General features: G+C 38.3%; 1 protein-coding gene across 1 annotated transcript in view; it reads right to left on the bottom strand.

Annotated features, from left to right (window-relative positions):
* uba6 (ubiquitin like modifier activating enzyme 6) overlaps positions 1–16,884 on the bottom strand; it is a 123,280-nt gene that overhangs the window by 85,961 nt on the left and 20,435 nt on the right. Inside the window, exons 4-5 of the mRNA XM_039758221.1 lie at positions 8,939–8,967; positions 3,201–3,295 (exon numbers count right to left, since the gene is read on the bottom strand). Coding sequence (XP_039614155.1) covers positions 3,201–3,295; positions 8,939–8,967 — 124 coding nt within the window. The remainder of the gene's footprint in view (positions 1–3,200; positions 3,296–8,938; positions 8,968–16,884) is intronic.

The following is a 16,884-nucleotide window of genomic DNA, read 5'->3' as shown; positions in this document are numbered from 1 at the left end:
TTTAGAGAATATATATATTTTGATAAATTACAGTAATTACAGAAACTCTTGAAATGAAAAATAAAATGGTATCCAAAAAAACAAAACCTAAAAAAAGAACAAAATAACTTTAAGATTCTTCTCTTCCCTGACTGAATAATGGCTGTTTTTCTAAATTTTCTTACAGTAGAAGTAATCTGGAGAAGGGATGTGAAGATGAAGAAATAAACAAAGGTTATGGTATGGTATAGGATATACTTAAATGGGACAGTTTTTCATTATTTAAAATGTTTTCATTTAAAATTTACAGCCCAACAAATAAACACAGTCATACAGCATGAGAAGATCTTCCTGATGCACCAGACATGCTTACCTTTATTTATTTATTTTTTTTTGTAACAAGCCAGACTTTCAGACCAGATGTTGAACAAGATGTCATTTTTTACTTTAATTTTAGTTCCATTGGCTTTAAAATTAAATAGAATTGAAAATCTAAGCTTTTACAAAGAGTTTTATTTCAATGCCTTACATATGAAGGTTATACATTACAATCAAGGGGTTTAGAGCACCCAGTGGACACCAGACGAGGAACAAACAAGCTGGAATGTACAGGGAGGCTGGAGCTGAGCAGTTGGAATGACAGATTATTTAAATCCAAAATGGGTCCATCTGAACTTATACAAGAAGCAGGTTGTTATGCTCTGAATTTTAGACAACTGGTGTCACACTGAATGAATATTCCTCACTTGATTTAAAACCTTAGACAATTGTCTGTTTCCCATTAAGTGAAATTATTTGCAGACTGTAGTATTTATTTGTGAGTGTCAAACAAGCAAATGCTATTGACAAAGCAGCCAGAAAAAGTGGCGTTAATACATTAGTTATCAATAATACAGGTGAGTACTTTATTTTAAAGCAGAATTTGCACAGAAAGTAAAAAAAGAAATGAGAGTTGCTTGGTTGCAGGCATACTCCGTACAGTACATAATACAGTCACAGGGTTAGATTTATTGACTGTGTCAATTTTAGCCATATAGTCAAATAAAGAAAAACAAAAAAAAGTATTAGTTATTTAATAATGCAATAAAACAAAAGAATATATTGTCAAGTATTGCATTTTGCTGTAAAATAAATATTTAAAAATAAAAAATTAAGTGTCAGCTATCCTGCGGATATGTGAACGGGGCCTGTGTACCTGTGTGTTACAGCCCGAGTTAGAGGATTTGTGTGTCAGGGCTTTTGAAAGACTCTCATCAGCAGCTGCCATAGAGCCTTCAAAACTATGGCTTGTATTATACTAATATATAAACACCCACATTTATTACAGTAATTTACATTTTGTAAAAAGTTAAAGCTCACTAAAGAACTGTTGAACTATGCACTTTGTCTGGATCAGCATCTTTAACTGGGCAGCCAGTCTCATACACGTGATTTGATTGTGCAAAGATCATTCTATCTTACACTTCTTGTAATTTTTTGCATCTTATTTAGTGTAATATTCAAATTTTTGCATTTGTGGAGGTCCTTCACCCTATAATCCATGCAAATTACAAGGGGTTACTATCCAGTCAGTAGATTTCACAATACCACAACAGCTAAAGTGTCTAAATAATGATGTTTTATTGCTGCTGTCTTTTATACTTATTATGTTTATTTTATTATTTATAGTGTATTGTGTATTTTAAGTATTCTTCCTTGAAGCCGAGTCCTACCAACAAAAATTTTGTTATGTGTATGCATAATGACAATAAAGAATTCTACCTATCTATCTAAACACTTAGTGGTCACTTGCCAACACTTTTTATTGGTGTGGTTGTGAGTATCATTGACAACATCACTTGTTAGCTGCTAAAAGATGGAGTTAAATCAAGTACGGTATATAGCAGTGTTGAGAGTTATGTACAGTACAGAGACAGACACAGACTGATCTTTTTTCATTTTATATATGTAGTAGGATTTACTTGAAAAGCAAAAGTTATCGTTATTTACAGCTCCAATTCCAGTAACACGTCAGATGTTTGCACTCCTAACACGTGTTTTCATTAAGATCGTTTTTGTAAATGTTCAATCTTTTCAAAGCAAAACTGTGAATGCAAGGTTCAAAAAAAAAAAGTCAAATTTAAAGTGAAAGTTCTAATGATAAAGTGTAGCATACTGCTAAAAATATTCTTTAAAGCATGTGCCATCTCTTCAGAAAAATGTACAGTGGAACCTCGGTTCACGACCATAATTCGGTCCAAAAATGGTCGTAAACCGATTTGGTCGTGAACCGAAGCAATTTCCACCATAGGATTGTATGTAAATACAATTAATCCATTCCAGACCATACGAACTGTATGTAAATATATATTTTTTTAGTTTTTAAGCACAAATATAGTTAATTATACCATAGAATGCACAGCGTAATAGTAAACTAAATGTAAAAACATTGAATAACACTAAGAAAACCTTGAACAACAGAGAAAACTAACACTGCAATAGTTCATGCTATAGTGCTAGGAACTGCTCGCTAAAAACACTTTTTTTTTAAATGAGTTTTAAGCACAGGGAAAAAAATGAACATTTAAAAAATCCGTAATTTAACAAACCACCAAGAAAAGTAACATTGCCACAATGCACGCTATGAACTGATCGCTGTAAACAGAACTGAAAACAAAAACAAACATTTTCTACCTTATGCGTCCAGCCTTCCCTCTCTCGCTTGCTAGCTCGCTCTCTCTCTCTTTCGTGTGTGCGTGTGTCTCTTTGGAGAGCCTGGAGCGCCTGTGAGTGTGTGTGCCTCTGTCTCGTGCGCGCGCATGTGTGTGTGTGCCTCTGTCTCACATGCCTGTGTGTGTGTGTGCCTGTGTCTCGTGTGTGTGTGTCTCTCAAGACGCTACAAGCCGCCTGTGTGTGTGTCGCACTCTCTCTCGCTCGCTCAATGCACAAGAAATGCACAGGGAGAGACTGAAAATGTACAAACATAAAGGGAAACTGGCTTGTTCATATACCGAATGTGTGGTTGTGACCCGAGGCAAAAGTTTGGCAAACTTTTTGGTCGTAAACCGAGTTGTATGTGTACAGAGACGTTCGTGAACCGAGGTTCCACTGTACACTAAATGTGTCAAGCATCAGACACTGGTACTTTCTATTTTAACTACTAACAAGTTATATAAAGTCTATTTTTCAGTGGAATTTCTACCAATATACTTATTTTCAAATCCAAAAAAAAAACCACTTGCCTGCTTCTCTGGGTCAAAACGTCTTCTTCACGAATAAAGAAATTAGTTCCAAGGTCCCAGGTTTCACATTTCTTTGTATCATGGACAGTCAAAGCCTAAAATAGTTACCATTATGAACTTAGTAAGGTTTCTTAAAACCTGAACGTGAGATTTTACAAGGAAGTAAACTGAAGAAAAGACAAAAAATATAAACACAAGAACATGTAATAGGTGAGGATAAGAATACTCAAGTAACTTTCTTGGAAATAAACTAAGCCATATTATTAACAAAGGGAAAGAACTCAACCAGTCAAGCCATGAGCAGCTTAACCTTTATCTATGAAGCAATCAGACCGTGCAGAGAACCTTGATGGGGTTCACTAAGACTTACCTGCAGTTCTTCAAGGAAATGTGTCTGAACCACAAATCATCAGCTCCATTAAAAAGAATGAACACTTGAACTCTTGTTTTGTCTTTTTCTCTCTTTTTTGTTTTATTTTTCTGGTGTTCTTTCTAGATTTATTTTGAAGTATGTTTTGTATAATGTTATATCTGCCTAACTATATACTATGTTACTTTCTTGAAATAAAATTAATAAAAAAAAAAAACTCATCCATAATAGAAGTCCACTCAAAAAAAACTGTGCCATCACTTGTAAAATGAAAATATGCTCAATTTTACATTGAATAGCTTTGTCAATTTATTTTAGCTTGTCAGTGATAATACTGTAAGTCAACTACATATGCAATGTAGCATAAACAAAAAATGATATTCAGTGACATACTTACTATGACTGCTAAGAGGGATATAGAAAGTTTTAGTGCCATTGCATTGTGAATTTCCCCTTGGGATTATTAAAGAAAGAAAGAAAGAAAGAAAGAAAGAAAGAAAGAAAGAAAGAAAGAATCAATCTATCTATTGTGCATCCTGAAAGTATTCACAGCGCATCACTTTTTCCACATTTTGTTATTTTACAGCCTTGTTCCAAAATGGATTAAATTCATTTTTTTTCCTCAGAATTCTACACACAACACCCCATAATGACAACGTGAAAAAGAGGTTTTTGCAAATTTATTAAAAATATAAAAACTGAGAAATCACATGTACAAAAGTATTCACAGCCTTTGCCATGAAGCTCCAAATTGAGTTCAGGTCCATCCCGTTTCTCCTGATCATCCTTGAGATGTTTCTGCAGCTTAATTGGAGTCCACCTGTGGTCAATTCAGTTGATTGGACATGATTTAGAAAGGCACACACCTGTCTATAGAAGGTCCCACAGTTGACAGTTCATGTCAGAGCACAAACCAAGCATGAAGTCAAAGGAATTGTCTGTAGACGTCCGAGACAGGATTGTCTTGAGGCACAAATCTGGGGAAGGTTACAGAAAAATTTCATCTGCTTTGAATGTCCCAATGAGCACAGTAGCCTCCATCATCCGCAAGTGGAAGAAGTTCAAAACCACCAGGACTCTTCCTACAGCTGGCCGGCCATCTAAACTGAGCGATCGGGGGACCAGGGCCTTACGTCAGGGAGGTGACCACGAACCCAATTGTCACTCTGTCAGAGCTCCAGAGGTCCTCTGTGGAGAGAGGAGAACCTTCCAGAAGGACAACCATCTCTGCAGCAATCCACCAATCAGGCCTGTATGGCAGAGTGGCCAGACGGAAGCCACTCCTTAGTAAAAGGCACATGGCAGCCTGCCTGGAGTTTGCCAAAAGACACCTAAAGGACTCTCAGACCATGAGAAACAAAATTCTCTGGTCTGATGAGACAAAGATTGAACTCTTTGGTGTGAATGCCAAGCGTCACGTTTGGAGGAAACCAGGCACCGCTCATCACCAGGCCAATACCATCCCTACAGTGAAGCATGGTTATGGCAGCATCATGCTGTGGGGATGTTTTTCAGTGGCAGGAACTGGGAGACTAGTCAGGATAAAGGGAAAGATGACTGCAGCAATGTACAGAGACATCCTGGATGAAAACCTGCTCCAGAGCGTTCTTGACCTCAGACTGGGGCGACGGTTCATCTTTCAGAAGGACAACGACCCTAAGCACACAGCCAAGATATCAAAGGAGTGGCTTCAGGACAACTCTGTGAATGTCCTTGAGTGGCCCAGCCAGAGACAAGACTTGAATCCGATTGAACATCTCTGGAGAGATCTTAAAATGGGTGTGCACCGACGCTTCTCATCCAACCTGATGGCGCTTGAGAGGTGCTGCAAAGAGGAAAGGGCGAAACTGGCCAAGGATAGGTGTGCCCAGCTTGTGGCATCATATTCAAAAAGACTTGAGGCAGGAATTGCTGCCAAAGGTGCATCGATAAAGTATTGAGCAAAGGCTGTGAATACTTACACACGTGGACAAAATTGTTGGTACCCTTCAGTCAATGAAAGAAAAACTCAAAATGGTCACAGAAATAACTTTAATCTGACAAAAGTAATAATAAATAAAAATTCTATGAAATTTAACCAATGAAAATCAGACATTGCTTTTCAACCATGCTTCAACAGAATTATTTAAAAAAATAAACTCATGAAACAGGCCTGGACAAAAATGATGGTACCCCTAGAAAAGACTGAAAATAATGTGACCAAAGGGACATGTTAATCCAAGGTGTGTCCACTAATTAGCATCACAGGTGTCTACAATCTTGTAATCAGTCAGTGGACCTATATATAGGGCTCCAGGTAGTCACTGTGTTGTTTGGTGACATGGTGTGTACCATACTCAACATGGACCAGAGGAAGCAAAGGAAAGAGTTGTCTCAAGAGATTAGAAAGAAAATTATAGACAAGCATGTCAAAGGTAAAGGCTATAAGACCATCTCGAAGCAGCTTGATGTTCCTGTGACTACAGTTGCACATATTATTCAGAAATTTAAGATCCATGGGACTGTAGCCAACCTCCTGGACGTGGCGCAGGAGGAAAATTGATGACAAATCAAAGAGACGGATAATACGAACGGTAACAAAAGAGCCCAGAAAAACTTCTACAGAGATCCAAGGTGAACTTCAAGCTCAAGGAACATCAGTGTCAGATCGCACCATCCGTCGTTGTTTGAGCCAAAGTGGACTTCATGGGAGACGACCAAGGAGGACACCATTGTTGAAAACAAATCATAAAAAAGCCAGACTGGAATTTGCCAAACTACATGTGGACAAGCCACAAAGATTCTGGGAGAATGTCCTATGGACAGATGAGACAAAATTGAACTTTTGCCAAGGCACATCAGCTCTATGTTCACAGACGGAAAATGAAGCATATCAAGAAAAGAACACTGTCCCTTCTGTGAAACATGGAGGAGGCTCTGTTATGTTCTGGGGCTGCTTTGCTGCATCTGGCACAGGGTGTCTTGAATCTGTGCAGGGTACAATGAAATCTCAAGACTATCAAGGGATTCTAGAGAGAAATGTGCTGGCCAGTGTCAGAAAGCTTGGTCTCAGTCGCAGGTCATGGGTCTTGCAACAGGACAATGACCCAAAACACACAGCTAAAAACACCCAAGAATGGCTAAGAGGAAAACATTGGACTATTCTAAAGTGGCCTTCTATGAGCCCTGACCTCAATCCTATTGAGCATCTTTGGAAAGAGCTGAAACATGCCGTCTGGAAAAGGCACCCTTCAAACCTGAGACAACTGGAGCAGTTTGTTCATGAGGAGTGGGCCAAAATACCTGCTGAGAAGTGCAGAAGTCTCATTGACAGTTACAGGAATCGTTTGATTGCAGTGATTGCCTTCAAAAGGTTGTGCAACAAAATATTAAGTTAGGGGTACCATCATTTTTGTCCAGGCCTGTTTCATGAGTTTATTTTTTTTAAATAATTCTGTTGAAGCATGGTTGAAAAGCAATGTCTGACTTTCATTGGTTAAATTTCATAGAATTTTTATTTATTATTACTTTTGTCAGATTAAAGTTATTTCTGTGACCATTTTGAGTTTTTCTTTCATTGACTGAAGGGTACCAACAATTTTGTCCACGTGTATACGTACGCGGTGATTTCTCAGTTTTTTTATTTTTAATAAATTTGCAAAAACCTCAAGTAAACTTTTTTCACGTTGTCATTATGGGGTGTTGTGTGTAGAATTCTAAGGAAAAAAAAGGCTGTAACATAATAAAATGTGGAAAAAGTAATGCGCTGTGAATACTTTCCGGATGCACTGTATCTAATATCACATTCTGCTACTGTTTTAGAATTTAAGGATGATAGTATTCATCAGTTAGATGAATAAAAGAATTATAAAGCATTGTTCCCTTTTCAGCATACTACTGTATATTTGTCATCCAATGAAACTAACAAGAAAATGATTAAGGAAAAACACTCCGTTCTCCCAGGTATTGTAAATGATACTATCCTTCAACCATGCAAGTTATACCCAAAATGGCAGTAAAACATCAATCATGTAAAAATAACTGATGTAAAAAGATAACTCATGTAAAAAAGTTCTGATTTGCAGCCAGAATGGGAAATGATGGGAATTGAAAAGAAAAAAAAAAAGACAGAGCGGCCACACATTAAGGTAAAGTTAGTATGATTTCCACAGTCTTGTTGTAGACACATAGCGCTGTGGAGTTGGTACACAAAACCTTCGACTCCAACTCCTCAATTTCAGGTACCACTGACTCCAGCTCCTCTATTTGTAACTAGACCCATATATCTACTACGATGATTGAAAGCATATAACATACCAGACAAAAGGCATTATATTACTGCCAGCACAAATCAAAAGACTACTTTTCAGCACCCTAACCTGTTAAATTTTGGGTTTAAAGGCTGTAGTGGCTTTTGTTTTTACCGTATACCTTCATGGATAAGTTCTCCAGCATATATGTCAGGACTTGATTTTACCGTATAATTTCTGGTATTTTATAATGTCGGTCATATAAGTCAAATGCGGAAAACTCATGCTATTGGTACAAGGGATTATGATATGCTAACGCCCACCTGAGAGAGGAACCATGGAGCACACGGCCTTTTTTAATCTATGTGGATCCGGCAATGTGCTGTATCAGCGTGTGCTCCTAAACTCTCTCCCTCTCTATTGTGCCTACGTGACCACACAGAAATACCCGAACTATTCCAAAGCGCCGTTTGCACTGATTTGTGTTTTTTGTATCTCACACCCTCATACACCTTTATCATAAGAGCATCCCTTATCTACGACGGAGCATTCGATCAGAAGAAAATATGAAGCTGGTTTTAAATGAAATGTTGTTGAAGCGGCGAAAGAAATTGATAACTGCGCTGCTGCAACAAAATTCAACGCGTCTGAAAAATTGGTGTGAGATTGGAGGAGGCAAGAAGATGTTAAAAGAAAAAAATTAAGTGTCGCATTTTTGAACGAGCGTATAAGTCGGGGTCTGATTTTATGATCGATTTTTAGGGTTTCAAGACCCGGCTTATACGTGAGTATATACTGTATATTGTTTATTAAAGAAGTTACAAACATTAAATAACATTAACGATAAGACAAAACTTTGTATATTAAAAAAGAGGCTATATTTTTTATCAAGTGGCTTGAAGAAAAAACAGTTTAATCGAATTAGTAACTGTAATTGGAAATTTTAACACAATTTACATTTAGTCTGGGGTTGGAGTCGGTACAGTAACCCAGTAATTACTTATAACTCCGACTCCACAGCAATGTGCATACTACAATACTTGTAGTGTGAAGGCAATAATAGAAAGAACTTCACAAAGTAACAGAAATATTAGGGAAAATACACAAAAACTATCAAATGAAATATCAAACAAACGTACCTTTACTCCTGCAAGGACAATATTTTTTGCTGGAAAAAAAATAAATTGTTGATTAATTGAGAGGGATAATTACTATTTTCAGTAACAAGTTAAAATTCTTATTGAGTGTTTACCTAAATGATTAATAAAATCCACTGAGTATTTGAATTACTTAAAACTGTAACTAAGACTGTACTGAACACATCCCTTAACCATTTTAAGCATCATGCACAAAATGTCAACTTAAAATTCTCAAATGTTTATTTTCTAAAACAATTAGGTTAAAATCTTCACATACTTCAACAATTATAACTGAAAAACAATATGTAAAATTATTATTTATTACACATGGTATTTAAAATAGTAGCCGAAAAAAATAATTTGAAATGTACAGCAAAAAGCTGGTGTTGGACACGGCTCTCTTATTTGTTTCCTCACTTACAGCTCTGCATTCACATCTTTAAACACCAAATCCTAAAACCTGTTGTAATATTATTTATAGCTTTTAACATAATTTGGATAGCTTATTCATGCTATAGGACTCCAACTAACAATTATTCTGTTAATTATTTTGTCGATTAGTTGGCTTGTAACAAATACAACATTTAATGATAACTTATTTCAATTCTAAATTAAACACAAAGTTCATGAAACGGAACCTTTTGGCAAAAAAAAAAAAGTTGGCAAAAAGTTTTCAGAAAGTTTTGTTTTTTTTTTTTTAATGAACTACTTTTAGATATTTTAAACATAATATAGGCTTTTATGAAACATTTACATAACAATAAACTAAAAATAAATAGTAATAAAAAAAACCCAAAAAAACTAGCATTGGTTGAGCAATGAACTCACACACACAATTTCTTTAAAAACACAAAAGTTTTCAAAAAATTAAATTAGCTGAACTTACATTGTGGGTTATGTATTCAGAATCACATTAAACCAACACTTCAAAATTAGACAAGTCATTTACATTTTGTTTTTTTAACTTTATGATAAGGACAGTTTACTGGCAAGGCATCATGAAAATGTCTGACCACCTCCACAGAGCCTGTAACGAAGCGTTTCCTTTTCAAACAATCATATCTGTGCCATACAAAGTCAGACCTTCACATTTTGCCACTCACACCCTTTTTTTGCTTCAATTCCAAGTAAACTGCTCCAAAACTCAGGAAATTTTAAGTCATATTGTCTTCTCTATCATTTGCTTTAAATACATTCACAATTGAATGCAATAGTGACACAATTACACACCATAACATAGTCAACCTAATGTAATAACCAATTAATTAATTTGAAAAAGTGATTTGTTGCCAGTGCTTTTAATAATCAATTATCACTGATTATGGCAGTTAAATTATTACAGCCCTACTATATTTATTATTTTAACTCGTAAATGCAACTGTTTTGCATAAACACTTTTCATGGTTTTTGTTGTTAAAAAACACCCAAGAAGGCCAACTGGCCAAATGCAGATCTGCATATCACGCAAGAATTGACCCTCCTTTGGGTGATGTTTTTATCTAAAACTGCATCGCATGCTGCTAGAATCTTCTCAGATGATGTAAAGATAAAGACTTTGGCATGTGCAACATGCTTGCTTGTTAATTATCTATTTAAATAGAACTGAACAATGGCTTGTGGTTTTGCTTTTGACAGCACAGCGTGCAGCACTGTCAATGAATCATCTGTCAAAAGCATTGCATAAAAGTAAATAACTGTCACTTATTCTAACAAATATGCTTTAATAAAAAAAGAAATGAAAGAGAGTGGAAATTGTTGCTTGGCTCAGGAATAAAATCAAATGTGACAGTCCAGTATTATCGGTCAGCCTGTTGATTCCAGACAAAATACTTACTTTTTTGTGCTCTTTGGGTTAGGCACAATACAGAAAGGTCAACAGTGAGAACACAGATATCTGAGGAGGGATTGGCATGCAGAAGTATTACGTAAGAGAAGTACCTAAACTCAGATTTTGAAAAATGCAAAAGATTAGAATGAGTAACAGATTAGTTTTAACTCCAGAGGACCCTCCTAGGGGTATCAGGTAATCTAACATAGAACCATAGTTAGTTGTACGTCACATGCAGTGGCTATGAACCATCAAGATGTTACTTGAGAACATGCTAACAGCCCCAATGTTCCTTGGTATGCTCAAGTAGCTTCTCCAAATGTCCAGGTCCAGTTCACAGTGGTGGATAAATTAGCAGCCACAGTATTTCATGTGTTTGCCTTCAGTTTGCAAATCCTGAAAACCAGTCCACAGAGAAGGCCACGTGTGTTGCACTTTATATAACCCTGGAATGTCTGTATAATAAAAACTGATAAGCCCAAGTCCTGTTTATAGAGAATTCGGCATTGGACACAGATGTACCAGCAACGCTGACCCCAAAAACTCTCCAACGTAGCCCTTAGTGTCACTGACTGTGACTAGATTTTGGATTTCCTAACCAACAAACCTCAGACTGGTGGCATCAAACCTTCAATACCGATCCTCAACCCAGGCAGTCCACATGTTAGTGTGCTGAGTCCCCTTCTGTACCTTGTGTTGACTTGTGACTGCGTCAATCAAACACAGCTCCAACTCCAAAATTACATTTGCTGCTGAAACCACCAGCATAGGCCTGATCACCAACTGTGATGAGCTAGCTTAAGCCAAGGTCACATTTCATGAGTTCTATCTGGAGGTTTTGTCAAATATGACAACAGCAGTTGCTGATCTTGTTACATGAACATGTCATATTATACAATTTATATCACTGGGAATGTTTAATTACATGACTGTGTCATGTCTTTACAGCACAGTTTCACAATACCAAAGTATCACGTCACACCCCTTTTCCTGACAGCCAATAACATGCTACTTGAGAGAGACATGATGATGTGAAGGCTTTAGGTACGGCAAGCACAGCCACCAACTGTACCCTTTTGTTTCTTTTTTTCCCATTATGTCCTAGCACATAAAACATCAGACAGATGAGTATCTCTACTGTTTGTCAGGTTCATTCATTATTCCTCATAGCTGTATTATATACAATTTTTCTTTGTAAATTTGAATTGATTGTTGAAAAGTATGAAGGTGGCATGCGTATCCGGGACATGGCTGCTGCATACCGTATGCCGAGAACGATGGTATCTACGATTGTGAAAAACAAAGACTTTATTAAAAAGTAAAGCGAGGTTAAATTTTCATTTATTTCATCTAATCGCTTTTGTACTTATGTATTTTAGTATTAAGCAGCGTTTAAATTATTTTATACAACCCCATCAATGTATACTATGCCAATAACAATAGGATTTTTTTTCATGGGAACGGATTAATCATTTTCCCTTTATTTCTTTTTGGAAAAATTTGTTAGGCATACGTCCTGTTTGGTATAAGTCAAAGGATCTGGAACGGATTAAGGATGTATACCGAGGTACCACTATACAATTATGTTAAAATTTCAATACATTTTTTAAAGCCATCGTAGATTCCCTTCCACCCCAAAAAGACTTCAAAGTTGTTATTCGTGCAGAGAAGAAACCTCTGATTGCCCATAAATGACAATTTGGTAAGCCTGTTGAAAATGAAGTAGTAACTGTCCTTGAAGGTCAGGCTTCTAAAAAAAACAGGAATAGCTTCACTCAGCGACAGTAAATCACCACTGACGTGTTAGTGAGATATGCAGGTATTAGGATTCCTCTTCGATATTCGCTGGAGTTTTTCAATGGTGAAGATGGCAACAAAATTTCTATTCATCAAGTAGGCAGTTCTAGCAAAGAACTTGTCCATCAAATGGTTTCGGCAACACACTTCTACTCTTAAAGAATTATGAAGCAAAGAAGACAAGATAATCACTTCCTATATTACAGAACACTTCTAAATCAATACTTGGTTGATATGTATGCCAAAATTTTAATGAAAAGGATATCTCAGAAGAACCAGCTACTAGAGAATTATGCTCAACTTCAAGATGACACCATTAAAGAAGACAGAAGCTTAAACGATTTGGAGAAAATGGTTACCTTCACCTTTTTGAGGTGCACTGCATGAAACTATTTTCACTGAATGTGCTACATGGTATTCATGCCCAAAATTCCCCTTATTTTTAATGATTAACCATTTCCATTCAAAAGAATAGTTTCTTTTAAAACCATCAACAAAAGCCAAAGTGAGTCACCATTAGAAGCAGGGACTGATGTATGCGAGGAACATTTTACTCATGGACAAGTGAATGTAGCAAGCTAAACGGTAATCAGCTCCAGTAACTTAGTGATATCTTCATATATATAATACGCTACCAAGGCTGTTTGTTTGTCTGTCTAGGATTTTAAATCACCTGTAGCTCGCAAACCGTTTAACCAATTGACCTGAAATTTGCTGCACATATACTACGTGATGTCTACTATCCACTTTCGGTGTGATGATTGACCTCCAAGGTTATTCCTCTTTCTATTTTATTTTATTTGATTGTAGAATCAAGGCGGCCGTATGGCGTATGCATACAGGCGCCGTTCACATCCCTACCAAATCATTCTTGAGACAGATTGAAGAGTTAAGTGTCAGGTTAAGTGAAAAATTAAAGAAAACGTACTAAGTAATTGCAACACAAACACTGACTTAATAAGTTTTAACGCGAAAAGATGCCGACGAAAAAATAGAAGAAGCGTGCCGCGAGGGTGGAGAAAAGAAGAGCCACTCAGGAAGCAGCAAGCGCATCAACCTCTGAGCAAATGAATGATAAACGTACAGAGAAAGAGGATGAAAACTAGTCAAGTGTATTCACTGCATGTTATCATGCACTGAGCCATTACTGGTTGGCAAAATAATAGCAGTAAAAGAACACAAATATATCTTGAGAAATTTGTTGGTTAGTTGCAGAACACCTACACATCTGCTTAGAACATTAGTAAAACACTCTAGACAGGACATTCAGCCCAACAAAGCTCACCAGTCCTATCCACTTATTTCTTCCAAAAAAATATCAAGTCGAGTTTTGAAAGTCCCTAAAGTTCAACTGTCTACCACACTACTTGGTCGCTTATTCCAAGTGTATATCGTTCTTTGTGTAACAAAAAACTTCCTAATGTTTTTGTGAAATTTACCCTTAACAAGTTTTCAACTGTGTCTCCATGTTCTTGATGAACTCATATTAAAGTCACTGTCTCGATCCACTAGACTAATTCCCTTCTTAATTTTAAACACTTCTATCAGGTCTCCTCTTAAACTTCTTTTGCTTAAACTGTAAAGGCTCAGCTCTTTTAATCTTTCCTCATAACTCATCCCCTGTAGTCCTGGAATCGGCCTAGTTGCTCTTCTCTGGACCTTCTCTAGTGCTGTTATGTCCTTTTTGTAGTCTGGAGACCAAAACTGCACACAGTACTCCAGATGAGGCCTCACCAGCGTGTTATAAAGCTTGAGCTGAACCTTCTTGGACTTGTACTCCACACATCAAGGCGCTATATGACCTGACATTCTGTTAGCCTTCATAATGGCTTCTGAACACTGTTGGGAAGTGTTGGGATAGCTTACAGTCCACTATGACTCCTAAATCCTTCTCATAAGGTGTACTCTCAATTTTCTGAGCACCCATTGTGTATTCCTGCACATATGAAGTATGCTTTGTGAATAAATTGTTTCTGCCATTCAAATGTTAACATAATTTGACTCACCCTGTACTTTACATTTACTGACATTAAATTTGATCTGCCACAAATCTGCCCAAGCCTGTCTGTTATCCAATTCCTTCTGTAATGATATAACGGATTCCAAGTTATCTGCTGATCCACCTATCTTGGTATCATCCACAAACTTAAACCAGCTTATTCTTTATATTCCTATTCAAATCATTTATATATATTACAGATAGCAGCGGCCCTGTACTGACCTCTGTGGAACAACACTCTTAACATCAGCCAATTCTGATGAGGTTCCATCACCCTGTACTCCCACTTCTTTTAGTCAGGACTACAGAGAATACAGTTTGTTGTGTTTTTGTGAAACGTGGCTAACAACTAGCATCCCAGATGCTAACGTGGAGCTACTCGGAATTAGCACAGTTAGAGCGGACAGAGATGCAAATACCTGTGGGAAGCAGAAAGGAGGAGGACTCTCTCTCTATCTGAACACAAGGTGGTGTAACCCTGGACATTTAAACGTCAAAATCTCCACTTGCTACAGGGACATCGAACTGTTGGCCATAAATCTGCGTCCCTACTACTTGCTCAGAGAGTTTGGACACATCATTGTTGTTATTGTTTACATCCCTCCTCGGGCGGACGTGGAGTTAGCGGGTGACATCATCCATTCCGCTGCTGCTAAACTACAAACACAGCACCCTGAGGCACTTGTGCTAATCTCTGGAGACGCTGGACAAAACATTACCTGCCTTCTCTCAGTATGTGGATTGTAACTCCCAGGGAAATAGGACTATCGAACTACTGTATGCAAATGTTAAAGATGCATACAGCACCACCCCGCTGCCTGCGCTTAAAAAAGCAGATCATAACCTGGTTCTGCTTCAGCCTCACTACAAACCAAGAGTGAGGGCGCTACCTACAACCACACGCTCATTCAGGAGGTGGTCCCTTGAGGCAGAGCAGGCTCTGAGAGACTGCTTTGGAACTACGGACTAGGATATCCTGCAGGAGTCATATAGTGAGAACATTGAGGAGGTTGTTGACTGCACTACTGACTACATGAACTTCTGTATGGACATTGTAGTTCCAGTATGAACAGTACGCTGCTATGCTAACAACAAGCCATGGATTACAAGTCACATCAAGAGCCTTTTGAACCAGAAGAAACGGCCTTTTAAAGGCGGTGATCAGCATGAGCTCAAGCGCGTGCAGAAGGAACTTGGAGTCCAGCTCAGGGCGGCGAAGGAGCAGTACAGGAGAAAACTGGAGCAGAAGTTGCAGAATAACAGCATGAAGGAAGTGTGGGATGGCATGAAGATCATCACTGGCTGAAGCTCGAAGTGGGGTGCCACCATCGAGAGAGACATGGAGAAAACAAACCTGATGAACAACTTTTTTAACAGGTTTGACCACCCTAACCCACTCTCACCTCAGAGTACTGCATCCTCCACCCATCCTTCTGCTGATACCAGCATAGGAGAGAGTTTCCCCCTACCCACAATTACAGCAGCCCAGGTAAGCAGAGAGCTGAGGATACTTGTGCCAGCAAAGCAGCAGGTCCAGATGGAGCATCACCATGACTGTTGAAGGCCTGTGCACTGGAGCTGGGGAGTCCTCTACAGTGCATCTTCAACCTGAGCCTGTAACAGGGGAGAGTCCTGAGGCTTTGAAAAACATTTTGCATCACCCCAGTCCCAAAGGTATCACGTCCTGGTGAGCTGAATGACTTCAGGCCTGTCGCCTTGACGTCACATGTGATGAAGACCATGGAGCGGCTGCTGCTTCACCACCTGAGGCCACAGGTCCACCACACCCTCGACCCTCTGCAGTTCGCATACCAGGAGAAGGTGGGAGCGGAGGATGCCATCATCTATATGCTACACCAATCCCTCTCCCACTTGGACAGAAGCAGTGGTGCAGTAAGAATTATGTTTCTGGACTTCACTAGCGCCTTCAACACCATTCAACCTCTACTCCTTAGGGACAGGCTGACAGAGATGGGAGTAGATTCACATCTGGTGGCATGGATCATTGACTATCTTACAGACAGAACTCAGTATGTGCGTCTCGGGAACTGCAGTTCCGACATTGTAGTCAGCAACACATGATTGCCGCAGGGGACTGTACTTTCTCCGGTCCTGTTCAGCCAACATACATCGGACTTCCAATACAACTCGGAGTCCTGCCACGTGCAAAAGTTTGCTGACGGCACTGCTATCATGGGCTGCATCAGGAGTGGGCAGGAGGAGGAGTATAGGAACCTAATCAAGGACTTTGTTAAATGTATTTACAGCAAAACTTAGGAGCTGGTGGTGGATTTCAGGAGGCCCAGACCCCCATGGACCCTG

The sequence above is a fragment of the Polypterus senegalus genome, chromosome 7 (genome assembly GCF_016835505.1).
Source record: "Polypterus senegalus isolate Bchr_013 chromosome 7, ASM1683550v1, whole genome shotgun sequence".
Lineage (NCBI taxonomy): Eukaryota > Metazoa > Chordata > Cladistia > Polypteriformes > Polypteridae > Polypterus > Polypterus senegalus.
This window is presented reverse-complemented; position numbering and strand designations above follow the sequence as displayed.